General features: G+C 34.7%; 1 protein-coding gene across 1 annotated transcript in view; it reads left to right on the forward strand.

The window, feature by feature from the left end:
- Positions 1 to 15953, forward strand: part of Dcc (DCC netrin 1 receptor) — a 1165761-nt gene that overhangs the window by 709892 nt on the left and 439916 nt on the right. The window contains exons 6-7 of the mRNA XM_052155825.1: positions 10361 to 10515; positions 13072 to 13192. Coding sequence (XP_052011785.1) covers positions 10361 to 10515; positions 13072 to 13192 — 276 coding nt within the window. The remainder of the gene's footprint in view (positions 1 to 10360; positions 10516 to 13071; positions 13193 to 15953) is intronic.

Here is a 15953-nt window from a genome sequence, read left to right on the forward strand (position 1 = left end):
ATTGTCCCCTTGTTCTGGAAAGACTCAGTGAAGCAGTATTGAACAAAATCAGAACAGGGAAGTGGGAAGGGTTGGGTGGGAAAACAGGGAGGGAAGGGGACTGATGGGACTTTCGGGGAGTGGGGGTCCAGAAAAGGGGACATCATTTGAAATGTAAATAAATATATCAATAAATTAAAAAAAAGAATGGTACCCAAGCAAGTCAAGGACAGCAAACCAATTGGCACGGTTCCTCTGAGATATATGCTTCAGTTGTGGCATGAAAGTTCATGCCTCCAGGTTATTGCTTTGGCTCTCCTCAGTGATGGTTGCACAAGAAAGCTAAACCATACCTTTTCCCAAGTTACTTTTATCTTTGTTTTATTATCACAGAAACCAAAACAACATACTAGATCAACTAGTAACTTAAGAGTACTTTATGCTTCCTTAATAACCATAGAAACTTCTCAATAAAAAAAGGCAAAATGTAGGCTATCTATAGATTTTACATGAGCTCATGCTTAAAGGTGTAAATGGGAAAATTGCTGGGGAGTAGACAATTATCTGCAACTTACTATCTGGTCAGGGAAGTGGGTTCAGTATTGCAACTGAATCTATCAGTTCAGTTGAGTTTATTGAAAAATTTCCTTATATGATAACTAGAAATTGGGAAAACCCTGTTATAATTTATCTAGCTCTTCAATGTTCATTGTAAAATAGGCAAACATAGCTCTCACCCATGAAATTTTCCTCACATATCTAAAACCTCTACATTTTTCTACTTTCAAATACCAAAAGGACAGATTGTATTATATCTGACTAAAGGGAAAATAATTGGTCTCTAATTTATGTTTGTAAAATTAGTGACAATAATATGTTCTAGCTATTTTCTATTTTGGTTATACAGATGTTTCTAACATAAATATGTGTGTGTGTATATATATATATATATACACAAATATATATTCATACACAAATATATATAATACAAATATATATACATATATAATAATATATATATATATTTGTGTGTGTATCTATGTGTGCATGTGTGTGTTTTTTCGTTTCACAGTGCAAGTAAAAAATTTGGAGGATGAAAATGTTTATCAATTTTATATGTACTACTATATTTATGTACATGTATTTACATACATATTCACAAACATAATTGCTGGTGATATGCAGTATCTGCACTAGTGAATTAATTCCACCCTTTGTGTGAACATGGGGTGGTGCATATAGAACTAGGGTTTGGGGGCAGTGCTCCTCTTGTTTTCATCACAGGCTTGAGCCTAATGGACTCACACTTCCAATTTACATATAACTCGCACAATTGAAAAGAGAAATGAAAAGTTCAGTCAGGACTTAGAGAAAAGCAACCCTGATTAGAGAAAGATCCTGCAATGGGGAAAGGCACTGACTGGGATTATTTGTCCAGATAAAGAAAATTGTGTGGAAAGATCTGAAATCATTTCCTGGTATGTATGAAGGACTTTGAAGTAAAGGTTGAGGATCAGAGGTTGTTCATCTCCACATAGAGAAGACATGTTATATAGAAGGAAGATTTTCTTCATGGATTGGCTTCACAATAACTAGTGCTAATGGGAAGTAGAAATGAAATTCAAAATATCCAAACATTCATTTCCCTGTACTGATTAGAATACTGACCTTGTAAACAATAGCAATTAAGCTTGTACACTTATGCTGCTAGTATTCAGCTGTAATAATTCATTTTGGTGTTAGAAGAAAAACAATTCTTATTTCATAGATGTTATTTCTTTCCCAGCTTATGGTTCTTATTCATCTATAGCCAGAAAATAAAATATATTCTGCTTAGTTTATATATACTAGTATACACTAGCAAATTCTAGGACCATATAATAATATATTACAAATATCATCAATAATATGAATATACATATACATATATACCTATACCCAAGAGAGTGATAGATACAGATATGGATATAGATAGATATAGAAAGATAGAGAGATATGCTGTGGGAATATTCTAAAAGGTCTTCTTGAGTAACAAATTAGAGAAAAAAAATACCAAGTGAAAACTTCTTTAAAAGTATTATGAAAACTCCAATTAAGATTAACTGTAATAAAAAAAATTATGATTTTATACCAAGCACATAATAGTCCTCCCATTTAAATGTGGAACTTATCCCAACCTAGATGGTCTTGGGAGGGTATAGATAGGTATGTGAGAGATACAAGTGGAGAATGAGGTGTAGGGCTCAACAACTGGTGCTAAAGGAGACTGATGTAGAACTGATAATGAACAAGATTAGAGAGAATTTTAAACAGATTTCAAATGTGTCATCACACAAGATAGACATAGATAGAAGAAGTATTCATGTGGAAGCTTGTTAATAAATCAACATTTTTACATTTAAAATTAAGATCCTTAAACAAAAGTTTCTTGGACAACAAAGGTCAACACAGGGTTAAACAAAACAAAATAAATTTGGAAAATGAGAGAGAAATTTCTCTTTGTTGGATTGGGCAGTCTTTTAGCAACATTAGGTCTGCGAGACAGAATTATCTTCAGGGGTGTCTTTTCTCTCTTACTCTACAGTATGGCTAAGCTCACATTTAGTACCAGGCTGTTTGCTTCTTAGCTGTTGCTTTAGGCAAGGAGAATTCTTTGTGCTCTACAGACACAGTGGGTGCATTCAGGCACTGAGTGCTTAGTTTCTTCACATGTTTACATTTCAGAAAAAACTACTGCCATTGTTCTAAAACCAAATAAGTAGATAAAGTCCAAAGGGCCCCCTCTGAAGACCCACTGGCTTTTATATTTTTATCTTTTCATTTTTTAAATTTATTTTGCATATTCATAATCTATAATACCCTTTTAAAAATTATAATACAGTGATAATATTTCCTTCATTATCTTTCCTCCTGCAAACTCTCCCATTTATTCTTCTTTGATCTCTTTCAAATTCATGGTCTATTCTTACATTAATAGTTATTATATGCATATATATATTTATATATATATATGAATATGGTTGTATTCTTAAACACAACCTTCTTAGTCTATATAATGTTACTTTCAGATAATTTTTGGATGAAGTAAAGACCGAATCTTCAAAGTAGCAATAATTGCTTGCCTCAAGGAAAAGCACATCAATTGGTTATCCAATACCAAATGGTCCTTTTTCTTAGGGAGTAATAGTGGTTACTAAGAACTCATGTAAGTATTTTTTTTCCTAACAAAAAATGTGTTTTATGATTCATGTTAAGCCTTCTCTGGAGTGATTTGTACTGCCTTCTGTTAATTTATACCACCAGAATTACAGAAAGGCATTGCTGAAGAGGCCATAATTGGAAATGAAGTTAGGTTGTGGGGTGGAGTGAATGAGTGGATGTTGGAAAATGAAGAAAAAATATATTTTAATTACATTTTTAAATTAAAATATTTCTTAAAAAGTTCTTTGTCATTTCAAAGAGCTATGACAAATTCTTAAAATGTATAAAATCTCTTCAACTCCAAATAACACTGAAAACATTAATTTCATATAATGATGAATTCGTTAAAATATTATTTGTTACCAACCTAAGAAAATGAGAAGAGTTATACAATTCTGTTTTATTTAAATCATATTAATGAAGAGAAAAAAATAATGTATTTAAATATAAAAAGGCTTGAAGCCATGAATGGAGTTCAAGGAACAAAAGAAGACACTAAATATATATTTGGGATAATCATGGCATTGATGAAACCCATGCCACTAGATGGGTTGCTGTTGAGGACTTTGGACCTCAAATAACAAAAGCAACTTCAATATATGATTGTTAATGAGTAAACACCTCACAACTTTAATAAAGGAAATCGAATACATTTAGGGAAAACATACCCAAAGATAGGATTTACATAAGCTGCCCTATCTGTTCTAGTAGGCATAAGATATATGTCATATTTTTTGGTATTTATTGAAGATAAAAATCTCATTCAATTGGAGGTCAGCATGCAGAAGAATGGGAATTGATCCATCCTTATTACCTTGTACTAAGCTCAACTCCAAGTGAATCAAAGACCTCCACGTAAAGCCAGACACACTGAAAATAATAGAAAAGAAATTGGAGAAGAACCTTGAGGACATCAGTACAGGGGGACAGTTCCTGAACAGAACCAATGGCTTATGCTCTAAGATCAAGAATTGACAAATGGGACCTCATGAAATTACAGTTTCTGTAAGGCAAAGGACACCATCAAAAAGGACAAATAGGCAACCAACAAATTGGGAAAAGATCTTCACCGACGCTACATCTGACAGAGGGCTAATATCCAATATATACAAAGATCTCAAGGGCAATACCAGAACAGGGAAGTGGGAAGGGGTAGATGGGAGAATGGGGGCAGGGAAGAGGGCTTATGGGACTTTCGGAGAGTGGGGAGCCAGGAAAGGGGAAATCATTTGAAATGTAAATTAAAAATATATCGAATAAAAAAAATCTCATTCAAAAATTATTATACTTTTCTGTGTCCTGTTCATTGACAGTTGGTTTGTGTCAGCATTTTCTTTGCTGTAATATTTTTAAGACTCTTTAATGTACTGCAAAGACATAAAGATCCTAGAAAATCAAAACCTTGTTACAAATGTGGGTATTTGCAGTCATGAGTTTAATTTTATCCTAAGAAGTTAAATGTAATTAAAATCAATACCTTCCTGGAGACTGTCATTGTATCATTGATATTTGATGTTTGAAATATCATGGTACTTAATTTTTCTTCCTTTTTAAGCATTGGCTGCAAGTAAATAGTTTTAAATGATGAAATTATTGCTTTCATAGTAGTGAAATATAAGAAGGTTGGAAACCAGTCACATGTTCAGGGCTTTGCACTCATGAACCTTCATCTGGCTCGCAGATACACATATGAAAGATACATGTGTGAACCTTCATCTGGCTGGCAAATACACATATGAAAGATGACTTAGCTACCACTTCTTGAAAATAGAGCTAGAATATTCAGTGAAGGAGAAAAAGACAAAACCCCACATACAATTGGGATGCAAGCTGGCTCTAACAGAGGAATAGAAGTTTCCTACCTGAGGTGTGCAATCTAAAAGTGATCTAAGGATCACTTCTGCAGAGTGACAGAAGTTAATCCTTACCTGTAGAGAAGCAATGTTCACCCTCTAGTTGCTTTTCCATCTTTAAAACAAATAAGCAAAAAAAAATGATTATACCATTGTAATTGTTAATTACTTCTACTTAATAATTTGATTATGACAGTTAATATTGCATTTAAAGTTTATACCAGGAGGTGGTGGTATACACTTTTAGTCCCAGCACTTGGGAGGCAGAGGCAGGTAGATTTCTGAGTTTGAGGCCAGCCTGGTCTACAGAGTGAGTTCCAAGACAGCCAACGCTACGCAGAGAAACCCTGTCTCAAAAACAAAACAAAACAAAACGAAAACAAAACAAAACAAACAAAAATAAAACAAAACAAAACCTAAAGGTGAGACTACTATACTTGAGAGACCAAAAAACAAAACAAAATGAAACCCAAAACCAAAACCAAAACCATGTTAGCATGACTTCATTGTACATGAAAGCATGTAGAAAGCCCTACTTTGTACAAGCTCTACCCCAGGAGTCCACTTTCCCTTTATTTCTAAGACATTGGAAACTATTCTTGAACTGACTGATCTTGTAAAATTAGCTGTTCTATAAAGATAATAGGTCATTATACGAACTTCTCTTTCTGCTTTTGTAATCAAACTTGCTTATTTTCCTAACAACAGATGACTAGCACACCTACAAAACATATATGCTGAAATTAGGCCCTGGCTACACATAGGCAGAATACATCTAATCTTTGTGTTTATGTGTACTAGGCTGATATGAAAGGTAGCTACATCTTGGGAGCCTATCTTAGGTGCAGTGCTGGGTACATTGGTACCTAAATAAAAATAATATTATTAAAATTTATTTATGGAGTGGTATGTATATCTAGTTGACCTCAGGCTCATAAAAATTATGACAAGAAGGATTAGTTTGGAGACACAGCTAAAATCAATACATTATCTGTGCATTATTTTGTATGTATATATGAAATAGTAAGTTTCAAGTTTGGTTTTTGTCCTAGTGTTTTATTGTAAAGAGACACCATGACCACAGCAACTTTCATAAAAATATTTAATTAGCAGATTAGTCCATTATTGTCATGCTAGGAATCATGGTAGTACACAGGTAGACATAGTGATGAAGAAGGACCTGAGGGTTCAACATCTGGACTGGCAGGCAGCAAAAGGAGATGGGGGAAGGAGAGAGAGAGAGAGAGAGAGAGAGAGAGAGAGAGAGAGAAACAGGACCTAGACTGAACATTTGAAACCTGCAACCCCAGCCCCTGATACAGTTCCACCAACAAAGTCACACATAATATTACAAGGCCACACATCATAATGCCTCTCATTAAACATTCAAATATTTGAGTCTATGAAGGCCAAATATATATTCTTTCAGAAGGTTATTCTAATATAACACATATCCTACACTTTGTATAAAATGGTCATTTTCTACCTCATGTCATTCTTTGATTCATTCTCCATCTTAAAATCAGATATTTTTTGCTTTATGGTTTGCATGAATTGTTCAAGATTCAACTGTTCTGTACATTAACCAGTATACCCATAGTCTAGTAAGAAAATGTGAGCTTTATTGAGTTCTTAAATTGAAAAACAAATATCTATTTTATTGTGAAAATGAAACACTGTACTAAGTATGTGGAATAAAGAAACTTTATTGGTACTTATCTTGATCATAATATGCTGATGACACATATACTCATAGACATATGGCAGGAAATACAGACCTTGGTCCAGTTTGGATACAAGGTGTGTTTTTGTTTTGTTTTGTTTTTTACTATTTAAAATCTCAATGTGCTTTAGACAAATATCTTAGTTCACCAAATATCGAAAATAGAAATTAATGAACTAGTTATAAAAGTTATGTAAATTACTCAGTAAAACCAGTGTAAAATGTAATATTGAAAGCATAAGTTCTATGGAAAACTCAGTTATAATTCATATATATATATATATATATGTATTTATATACATATATGTAAGTGGTAATAATTATTGTGATAGCCCATGATGCTTCCCATGCTATATGAGTAAATGAAATTTTCCCTTAATTGTAAGTCAGTGAATTTTAATTATTAATAAAGTGAGATATTTTCAGAATTGACTGTGCGATCCAGTCTATATTATCTAGCCCAATTAAAGACAATAAATTGTAAAATGATTCCTACCCGGCAGATTAAAGAACAACGGAGTGATTCTGCATGTAGCTCTTTTGAAAATAGAAATCAATTAAATATAATTTGTTTATTAGAAGCTCTACTATATGAAATGTATAGCAGCCCCGTAGGAGGAAAAACAATATGAATCAACCAGACTCCCCCAGAGTTCCCAGTGACTAAACCCCCAACCAAGGAGTACACATGGATGGACCCATGGCTCCAGCCCTATATGTAGCAGAGGATGGCCTTGTATGACATCAGTGGGAGGAGAGGCCCTTGGTCCTCTGAAGGCTCAAGTCCCCAATGTAGGGGAATGCCAGGATGGGGAAGAGGAAGTGGGTGGGTGGGTGGGTGGGGCAACACCCATACAGAAGTAGGAGGAGGGGTGATGGGATAGTGGATCTTCAGGAGGCGGTCAAGAAAGGGGATAACATTTGAGATGTAAATAAAGAAAATATCTAATAAAAAATTCAAGGTGTTAAAAAAACAAAAAAGGAAAATAACATACATTTTTTTAAATATCATGAAGTTACCTATGTCCATGCAAATACACACACAGTGTCCACATTTATGGAGAGATTTGTATTTATGGACAATAAAATAATATATGGAATATGCATTTTTATTGGCTCTGCTACTGTTCTCCTTTAAATTATCTGTTGTTTACCGGTATCATCTGTCACTATTTTCAATTATTCTCTCTCTACATTATAAGTGAGGATAAAATCAGAGGTTTTTATACTGAATATTCAGAGTAAGATTAAAACCCAGCCCCATTCTGGCTCCATCAGTGGGGTTAGGAAAAATTTCATCCCTTTGCAGATCTTCGAGATGTTCTGCATGCCTTTCCTCCTTTCCTGCACCCTTGACTCTTCCTGCTCTTACTCCTAAATTTTAGGTTGTTTTTCTGTTCCATTTTGCATCATGTTTTTCTTTCTTCATCGTCTCCCACTCTCAAACATACTCTGTGCATATAGACACTCATATTAGTGAAATATTTGTTGTACCACAGGTGATTACTTTGAAGATACACTAGTGAATGTGTCCAGTATTGCAAACGTCTAAAGCACATATGTATTTACAAATCCTGATGAGAGCAAGCAGTTTGACTGGGCAGGCTTAGGGAGTTTATCAGCCCTAGGAGAAACAGATCAAATGGTTTGGGGGTGTGTAGACAGTTGCTATCATTTCTAAAATAAATCACAGCATGTACTTCCAGCATCTCTGAGACTCTATAAACATTTCTGATTTACTCTTCCACCAGAATGTTAGGTGGCAAAAGAGGCAGTTACAGCAAAGTATGAAGGAATGTGGGCAGGGCAGCAGAATGCCAGGCTCTTAATTTATGAGCAGTGTAATTTTGAAGAAGGTTATGTAAATGCCTTGTAGTGTAACATTTATTTTTGTTTTAAAATAATTGTAATACATCATGCCACAGAGAACAATGATGAAACTGCTAAATATAAAGAGAGTGGACTAATACATTCTACTTTGGCTGTTCCCAAGAAATACTGCCTGTTGCCTAGTAAATAATCACTGGATACAAATCTGTGTAAAACTGAGGACAGAGTTGTAAAGATTCAACTCATATATATGTCCTCAGAGGCACTCAATAAATATTTCAGATGTCTTTTGGTACATTGTCAGTGAACTTGGCAAAGGAATCAGAAAAAAATCATCATTATGCTAATAATATTATCAATATTAAACACATAATTTAGCCCTGTATACAGTGTTTAGAGCAGCTCTGAGACATTTCTTTTCATGACTTTAGAGCATGAATATTCATGATTTTGAGTCCAGTCATCTAAATCAATTGCCCCATTGAAAATTAAGGAAATTAAAAGGAATTTAGTCCTGGAGGTTCAAATGTTTAGCTACAAATCAAGACACTAAGAAAGACTAAGAAAAAAATTAGAAGAAAAAAAGATGAAGCCATGATATTTATACTGTCTCTGCCTGTTGCCATAGTTCTTGCTGAGAAAGACAATATGAATACTTACTGTGTTGTCCAGGGCAAGCTTTGTAATCCTCGTTTGAAAAAGAAAAATGTGTAGTTACTGAAATGTACAGAAATTATCACTCATTGCACACTGAACATGGTTTTACTATGATAAAAACAAAGACTGACTTGGGAAATGGATACTAAAGATGCATGTTTTCTACATAAACCAAGCTTATAGCTGATACTTCTCTGAACTTTGTGTTTCTTGTCACACTACATGAATAGTCACATCATATTTCACCTTAACTCTCCACATTGCTGGGGTGAATGATACCCAATATTTTATCTCCTGGTTTTGAGGAACTGAGATAGTTTCATTAGCTAATAGGTGTTATATTGTAGTTTTCTTTCAAAAACAAATTCCCATTTTGGAACAACTATTATTATGGTAATTAAGAAGTAAAATGAAATTAATTGATGACGAACCATACTCAGGAAATAATCATATATAGTATAATTTTGTACTATAGTGGATAGCTGCTAAAACAATATGAATGTGTTAATAAGACCATTACAAGGTTGTTTTCACTAGAGAGCCTCTATAACTAAACCATAATGAAACCTATTGTTACAGATCTTTCTGCTCTTATCGTCTGAATTGTATTGGTTTTGTTTGTTTGTTTGGTTGGTTGGTTGGTTTTTCGAGAGAGGGTTTCCCTGTATAGCCCTGGCTATCCTGGAACTCACTCTGTAGACCAGGCTGGCCTCAGACTCAGAGATCCGCCTGCCTCTACCTCCCAAGTGCTGGGATTAAAGGCATGCGTCACCACCACCTGGCTCTGAATTGTCTTGTACATGTAAACTCAGTGTTTTTTCCTAAGATATAGTTTCCTAAGCATTATCTACTTTTCAGCTCATAGAACAAATGAATACAAACATGTTGATCTTGAAAATATTAATTTCATGTATTTTCTCAGAGACTTTTTATTTCTTTCCTGTGGTCAAACATTGTTAATTGCATTGGGGTTGGAGGAAATATATCCTCCACTCATTCTTATTTTATAAGCTAAGAGCTGTCAAGTGTCAGAAATGACAGAGCACTATTGTCACTTCAGTGAGACCTCAGCACATACGACATGTGCCCACTCATTCACTGTTTTTTGTCTTTGCAGTTCCACCCTGGTTTTTAAATCACCCTTCCAACCTCTACGCCTATGAAAGCATGGATATTGAGTTTGAATGTGCAGTTTCGGGGAAGCCTGTGCCTACTGTGAACTGGATGAAGAATGGAGATGTGGTGATTCCTAGTGATTATTTTCAGATAGTGGTAATTATATTTCTTTCATATTTGTTTTGCAATCCCAGGCATTATTTGCATTCTTCTGTTAATTTTTCTCTTCTGTAAAATGGAAGCTGGAAAGGTAGCCCAAGGCCTTTGAAGGATCTAGAGATTGTGAGCTGATCCCAAACTATCAGTTTCTGATATAAGAATTGTTTTAGGAAGGTAAATAATTTGTAAACCTGAAATTCTAGGCAGTTAATATAGCATGTTTTATTTTTTTACAAAATGGAGAGAAAGAAAGAATAAAAGAAGGATAGATCAAGCAATGAAATAATAAAGGAAGGAAACAAGGAAGGGAGAGAGTGGTGAAGATAGGGGAGAAGACAAACACGGGGTGTGAGACAAAGTACTCTCATTGTCATTTCACAGGTTAGAATTTCCAAACTCCATTGCAGAATGCAGGGATCTAGGCTTGGTTTATTGTTTAGCTTCTACCATCAGTGATACTTTTCAGTAAGATATGCTTGTCATTATTATGGGTGCCCTACTGCAGACATCTACACTACCGCTTCCCTAATTGTTTCTCTAGGTGGAGCCTGATGACCCTATTGAGAAGCGATGACAGAAGTTGTAACTGCGGTCTTGGCTCTACTTGAGGAGCGATACCGTCTTTATTATTCTGTAACTCTGCTTCCCATGTTGGAAACAAAAAAAGACTGGGAACCACACTTCTTACAACCCCCTCCCCCAAATTCTAGTTCAATTCAATATCCTCGCGGAGACCATAGGATTGCAGGCTTCTCCATTACTAGAAGAAACATTTGTTACTTGACAAAGCACTATGAAAACTCTCTGTTAGGTGTGGGCTCATCACAAAGGTTCTGATTTCAGGCATATGAGCATATAAGAACTAAAAAAATCCACTTTTCAATTCTGAAAAGAATTGTGCGAATAAAGAAGATGGCCTTAGGAGCTTTTTTTTATTTGAGACAAATGTGACCCTGTCAAAGAAAAGTCATAACAGAGCCCAGTCTCCCAGGCACTTGGAACTAGAACATCGTCATCCAATGAGGCTCCCACAGTATACCTCTGTGGCATTACATGTCCTTGTTGTAAATGACTCTCCCACCATCAAACAGCTTTCACTAATGTCCATAGTCTCCTGGTTATATGAATTTTGTCACACCGTACTTCTAAAGAATAAATCTGCACACTGTACCTTTATCATCTCTGTCTCTGTTTTCCATTTTGCTTTTACTTTCATTTGTTTAATTGGTTGGGTAAGAGTAAGAGAGAGCACCACTTAACTTTTGAATGCCACACCAATCTGTTATTTTAAATGCAATGCTCTTTCCACTACCACGGAATTAAAAAAATGACCTGCCATTGGGCAGCGTTAAAAGTGCTGCATGTGCCTAAAATATATGCTACTTGCATGAAAAGGAAATTGTTGAGTGCCCTTAAGGACACATGATAAAATGCAACATTTATTTTTTCCCCAACAGTTTGAATAATCTTTCTCACAGCATGACTCATTATGGCTGAGCTATTTAAATGCTTCTTTTCTTTAGGTGGAAGAAAATGTATGGTATATGCCCTATTCACATCAAAATGTGCTTTAAAATATTTCCTGAATAGTTACAGAAATCTGAGTGTCATTGTGCTTTAAACATGTAATGCCGAGCCCAGACAGTAACTTAGAGTAGAATTGTTAATTAGAAGTTAGCCAGCTTTATCTAAGAATTTTACATCAGTTGAAAATTGACTACAAGACACTAAAAACAATTAAGAATTCCCTGTGAGGTAATATTTATCTCTTAATGACTTTAGGGGAAGTGATTTAGCATGTCTCACTTACTGAACTAATTCTTGCACTAATATTGAAGATAAACTGAGTTTGTATAATTAAATACTATCTCCAGATCATTTTATCATCCATCCTTGAAACAGATTGTGGTTTAAATTATACACAAAAGGAGTTAACTTTACTCTGTTTCCACAATGAATTGCTGAAGGTGAAATTTTTTCACTATGTACAAAACCAAAATGGACATAAAAATCTATTATACGCTCAACTTCTAGGATCCCAAAGATTATGCTAAAGAAATTGTTATTTTAAAGGATCCTCAGACACTATGTTGGGCAAATACTTCCAGAAATGATTTAACCTAAGTAGTTTTCTCTTTAGAATTTGTGAGGAGTAGGAGGTTTTTTTTTCATTCATTCTTTTTTATTCATCTATTTAGCTCCTAAGTCTATACTCCTTCATCATATGAAGGAATCCATTTTTTTTTTTTTTTTAGATATTGATCTGGACTTCTTGCATTCTTGGTAAAGAAAAGTTTAACTTTAGCATTTATATATCCAGGAAGATGTCTATTTATACGAGTATACTTTCTTCACATACTTATGCAAAATGCTGCCAAAGGATTCAGAAATAAAATGAGGGATGTGAAATATTTTTCAGAAAGCATAAAGCACATTGGCTAGACAGACACATGATTTTTCTTGACTCTTCAGTGTTCTGTTTCTACTTTGTTATGTTGAGGTCTTTATATCTTTTACAAAATAATCTCATCTGCTCTTCTTTTTTTTCTCTAGGGAGGAAGCAACTTACGGATCCTTGGGGTGGTAAAGTCAGATGAAGGCTTTTATCAATGTGTGGCTGAAAATGAGGCTGGCAATGCACAAAGTAGTGCCCAGCTGATTGTCCCGAAGCCTGGTAAGACACGGGAGCAATGGGGCTTAGAGTTGCAATTGTGTGTGGCTTACTTGTAATATCCACATAGTTTCTGTGTGGCTCAAAATGAGGATGAAATTATTTATATAATCAAGGTTTACATGTGTGTGTTTATGATATAGCCCTTCTAAGAAATTTTATATAAAATCTGTCTTTCTAATTCTGCTATGTGTCATGTATATCAAATGAAATAAGAACTTTATGGACATTACTACCCATAGTTTCAAAAAGCCACCAATAAATTATTACTGTCTGTCTATTAAGTGACTGACCTTTATTCCAATATCCCATGTAAATATAAAAAAGGCATTATGTGTATGTTTAGATTTGTGTGCATATGCACACAGGCATATTTAAGGCTAATATGTGAACTTTTAAAACATTCTTGCATCCATGTTAGTTGACAGAATTGAGCACAGATGCTCAGGGACTTCTCTGGCAGCTTCCCACAGAGCTAGAGTATTGGTTGAAGTTCTCAAATATGTCTATTTTTATGTTTTGATTGAATTTTTCTTTCTTCACATGATCCAGTAATAGAGATGCCAAAAAATACTTTTGGGTGGAGGAGTCTCTCTCTCTCTCTCTCTCTCTCTCTCTCTGTGTGTGTGTGTGTATGTGTGTGTGTCTGTGTGTGTGTGTGTGTGTGTGTGTGTGAGAGAGAGAGAGAGAGAGAGAGAGAGAGAGAGGAGAAATGATGCCAAGCATGAAAAAGGAAAAAGGGTTCTAGATGGAAATGTTCTTGTGTTGTTCACAATGCAGGGATGAATACAATGAGTTAATACTGGGAAGAGACTCTTTTGGATGCTTGAATGAAATCAAGGCGAAAGCTTTCTTGCTAAACCCTGCCCAATGAGTCCTTTCCTCCAACAGATAGAAAGAGACATAATCAGTTGTGAAGTTAAGCCAGGATCTAAGGCAGAGGCTAATATTTAGAAACAGAATACCTAAACAGCAAATCTCTGAAAAACATAAAGACGTGCATTTGAAGTATATGCATGGATATTTTCCATGATGGTGGAATTTGATCAGGATATATTGAGTAAAACAGACTTTGTTCCATCACTCCAGAACTTAATTCTATCTCTGACCCTAAAGAAGCTTTAAATAGAAATAATAGACTCAAGGGACTAAAAGCAGAGATGACACTAAAAATACAGCATTATTATTATTATTATTATTATTATTATTATTATTACATAACCACTTAGCCATATAGGGATAAACAGTAAATTTGCTATTACTTTAGCATTTTTGACTAAAGTTAGAGTATGTGTGTTAATATGAATGTATTTGTGCTTGCTTGTTATATACATTCATATTTTATGGGATTAATTTGTTTGATCTATTTTTTCAAATATCAAAGTTTAAGTCTTATAAAAATACTTTAAATTGAGGATGTATAGGTGATGAAGCAGATAAGAACTCTGGCTGCTTTTCCAGACAACTCAGGTCTAATTCCTAGCACCAACATGGTAGCTCAAAACTGTGTAACTCCTATTCCAGGGCATCTGATGCCCTCAGACTGACATCCATGCAGTGAAATAAAAATAAATAAACCAATAAAATAAAAATAAATAAGTAATTTAAAAAATAGTTTAAGTTCATTGACTTGAAATTTAAATAATAAGAATATATTTCTGATGCAATGGACATAAAAATGGATACTGTGAGAAAAACAGCTCTTGTCATTTAATTCTTCATAGTTATGCTCTTCAAATAAATGGATTAAAAACATTTAATTGTGCATATACCAAAAAGTTCCTCTCTCAGTAGTTGTTGGCATTGTTTTGTGATCCCAATATATCCTGATTAGAAACAATGAATTCATGAAATTCTTAGGCAAATGAATGGAGCTAGAAAACATCATACTAAGTGAGGTAACCCAGACTCAAAAGGTGACTAATGGTATGCACTCACTAATAAGTGGATATTAACCTAGAAAACTGGAATACCCCAAACATAATCCATACATCAAATGAGGTACAAGAAGAAAGGAGGAGTGGCCCCTTGTTCTAGAAAGACTCAGTGAAGAAGTATAGGGCAAAACCAGAACGGGGAAGTGGGAAGGGGTGGGAGGGAGGACAGGGGGAGAGAAGGGGGCTTATGGGACTTTCCGGGAGTGGGGGGCTAGAAAAGGGGAAATCATTTGAAATGTAAATAAAAAATATATCGAATAAAAAGAAAAGACAAAAAATAAATAAATAAATAAATAAATAAAACATATGCCACCACAAAAAAAAAAAAAAGAGTCTGTAAAGGAGCCTGGGGCAAGTAACAGTATTTGTTGCTTTACTAAAGTCAGCTTGTGAAGATTTGTCAGTGACACTTTGGGACATCATCTTTTATAGTTGCAGTTGAATTGCAATTGAATTAGGAAGAAATGGTATCAAATGAAGAGAGAAATCCCGCCAAATGAGAGAATTTTACTATGAATCTTTTATATTTCCCACATAAGTGATGGATTGCTTTTTTCCTGGCCACTGAATCTTGCCCTTAAATAATGGCCCTCTAATTCCTCAGAGATGTAGTGTGGACTGTGTACACATATGGTGTGGCGACCATACCATATAAACTAATCAGTGAGGTTGACCATGGTGTGAGGAACACAACCCTCTCTATTTAAGTTTAAACAGTAAACAGTCAACATACATTTTGAAGTACAATGTGGCCCTGCGTAGCACAGTTGTTCAGCTTTTGAGTATCTATAGACTTGTGGCTCGGAGTTACTCTTGGCAACCATAGC

The sequence above is a fragment of the Apodemus sylvaticus genome, chromosome 13 (assembly GCF_947179515.1).
Source record: "Apodemus sylvaticus chromosome 13, mApoSyl1.1, whole genome shotgun sequence".
Taxonomy (NCBI): domain Eukaryota; kingdom Metazoa; phylum Chordata; class Mammalia; order Rodentia; family Muridae; genus Apodemus; species Apodemus sylvaticus.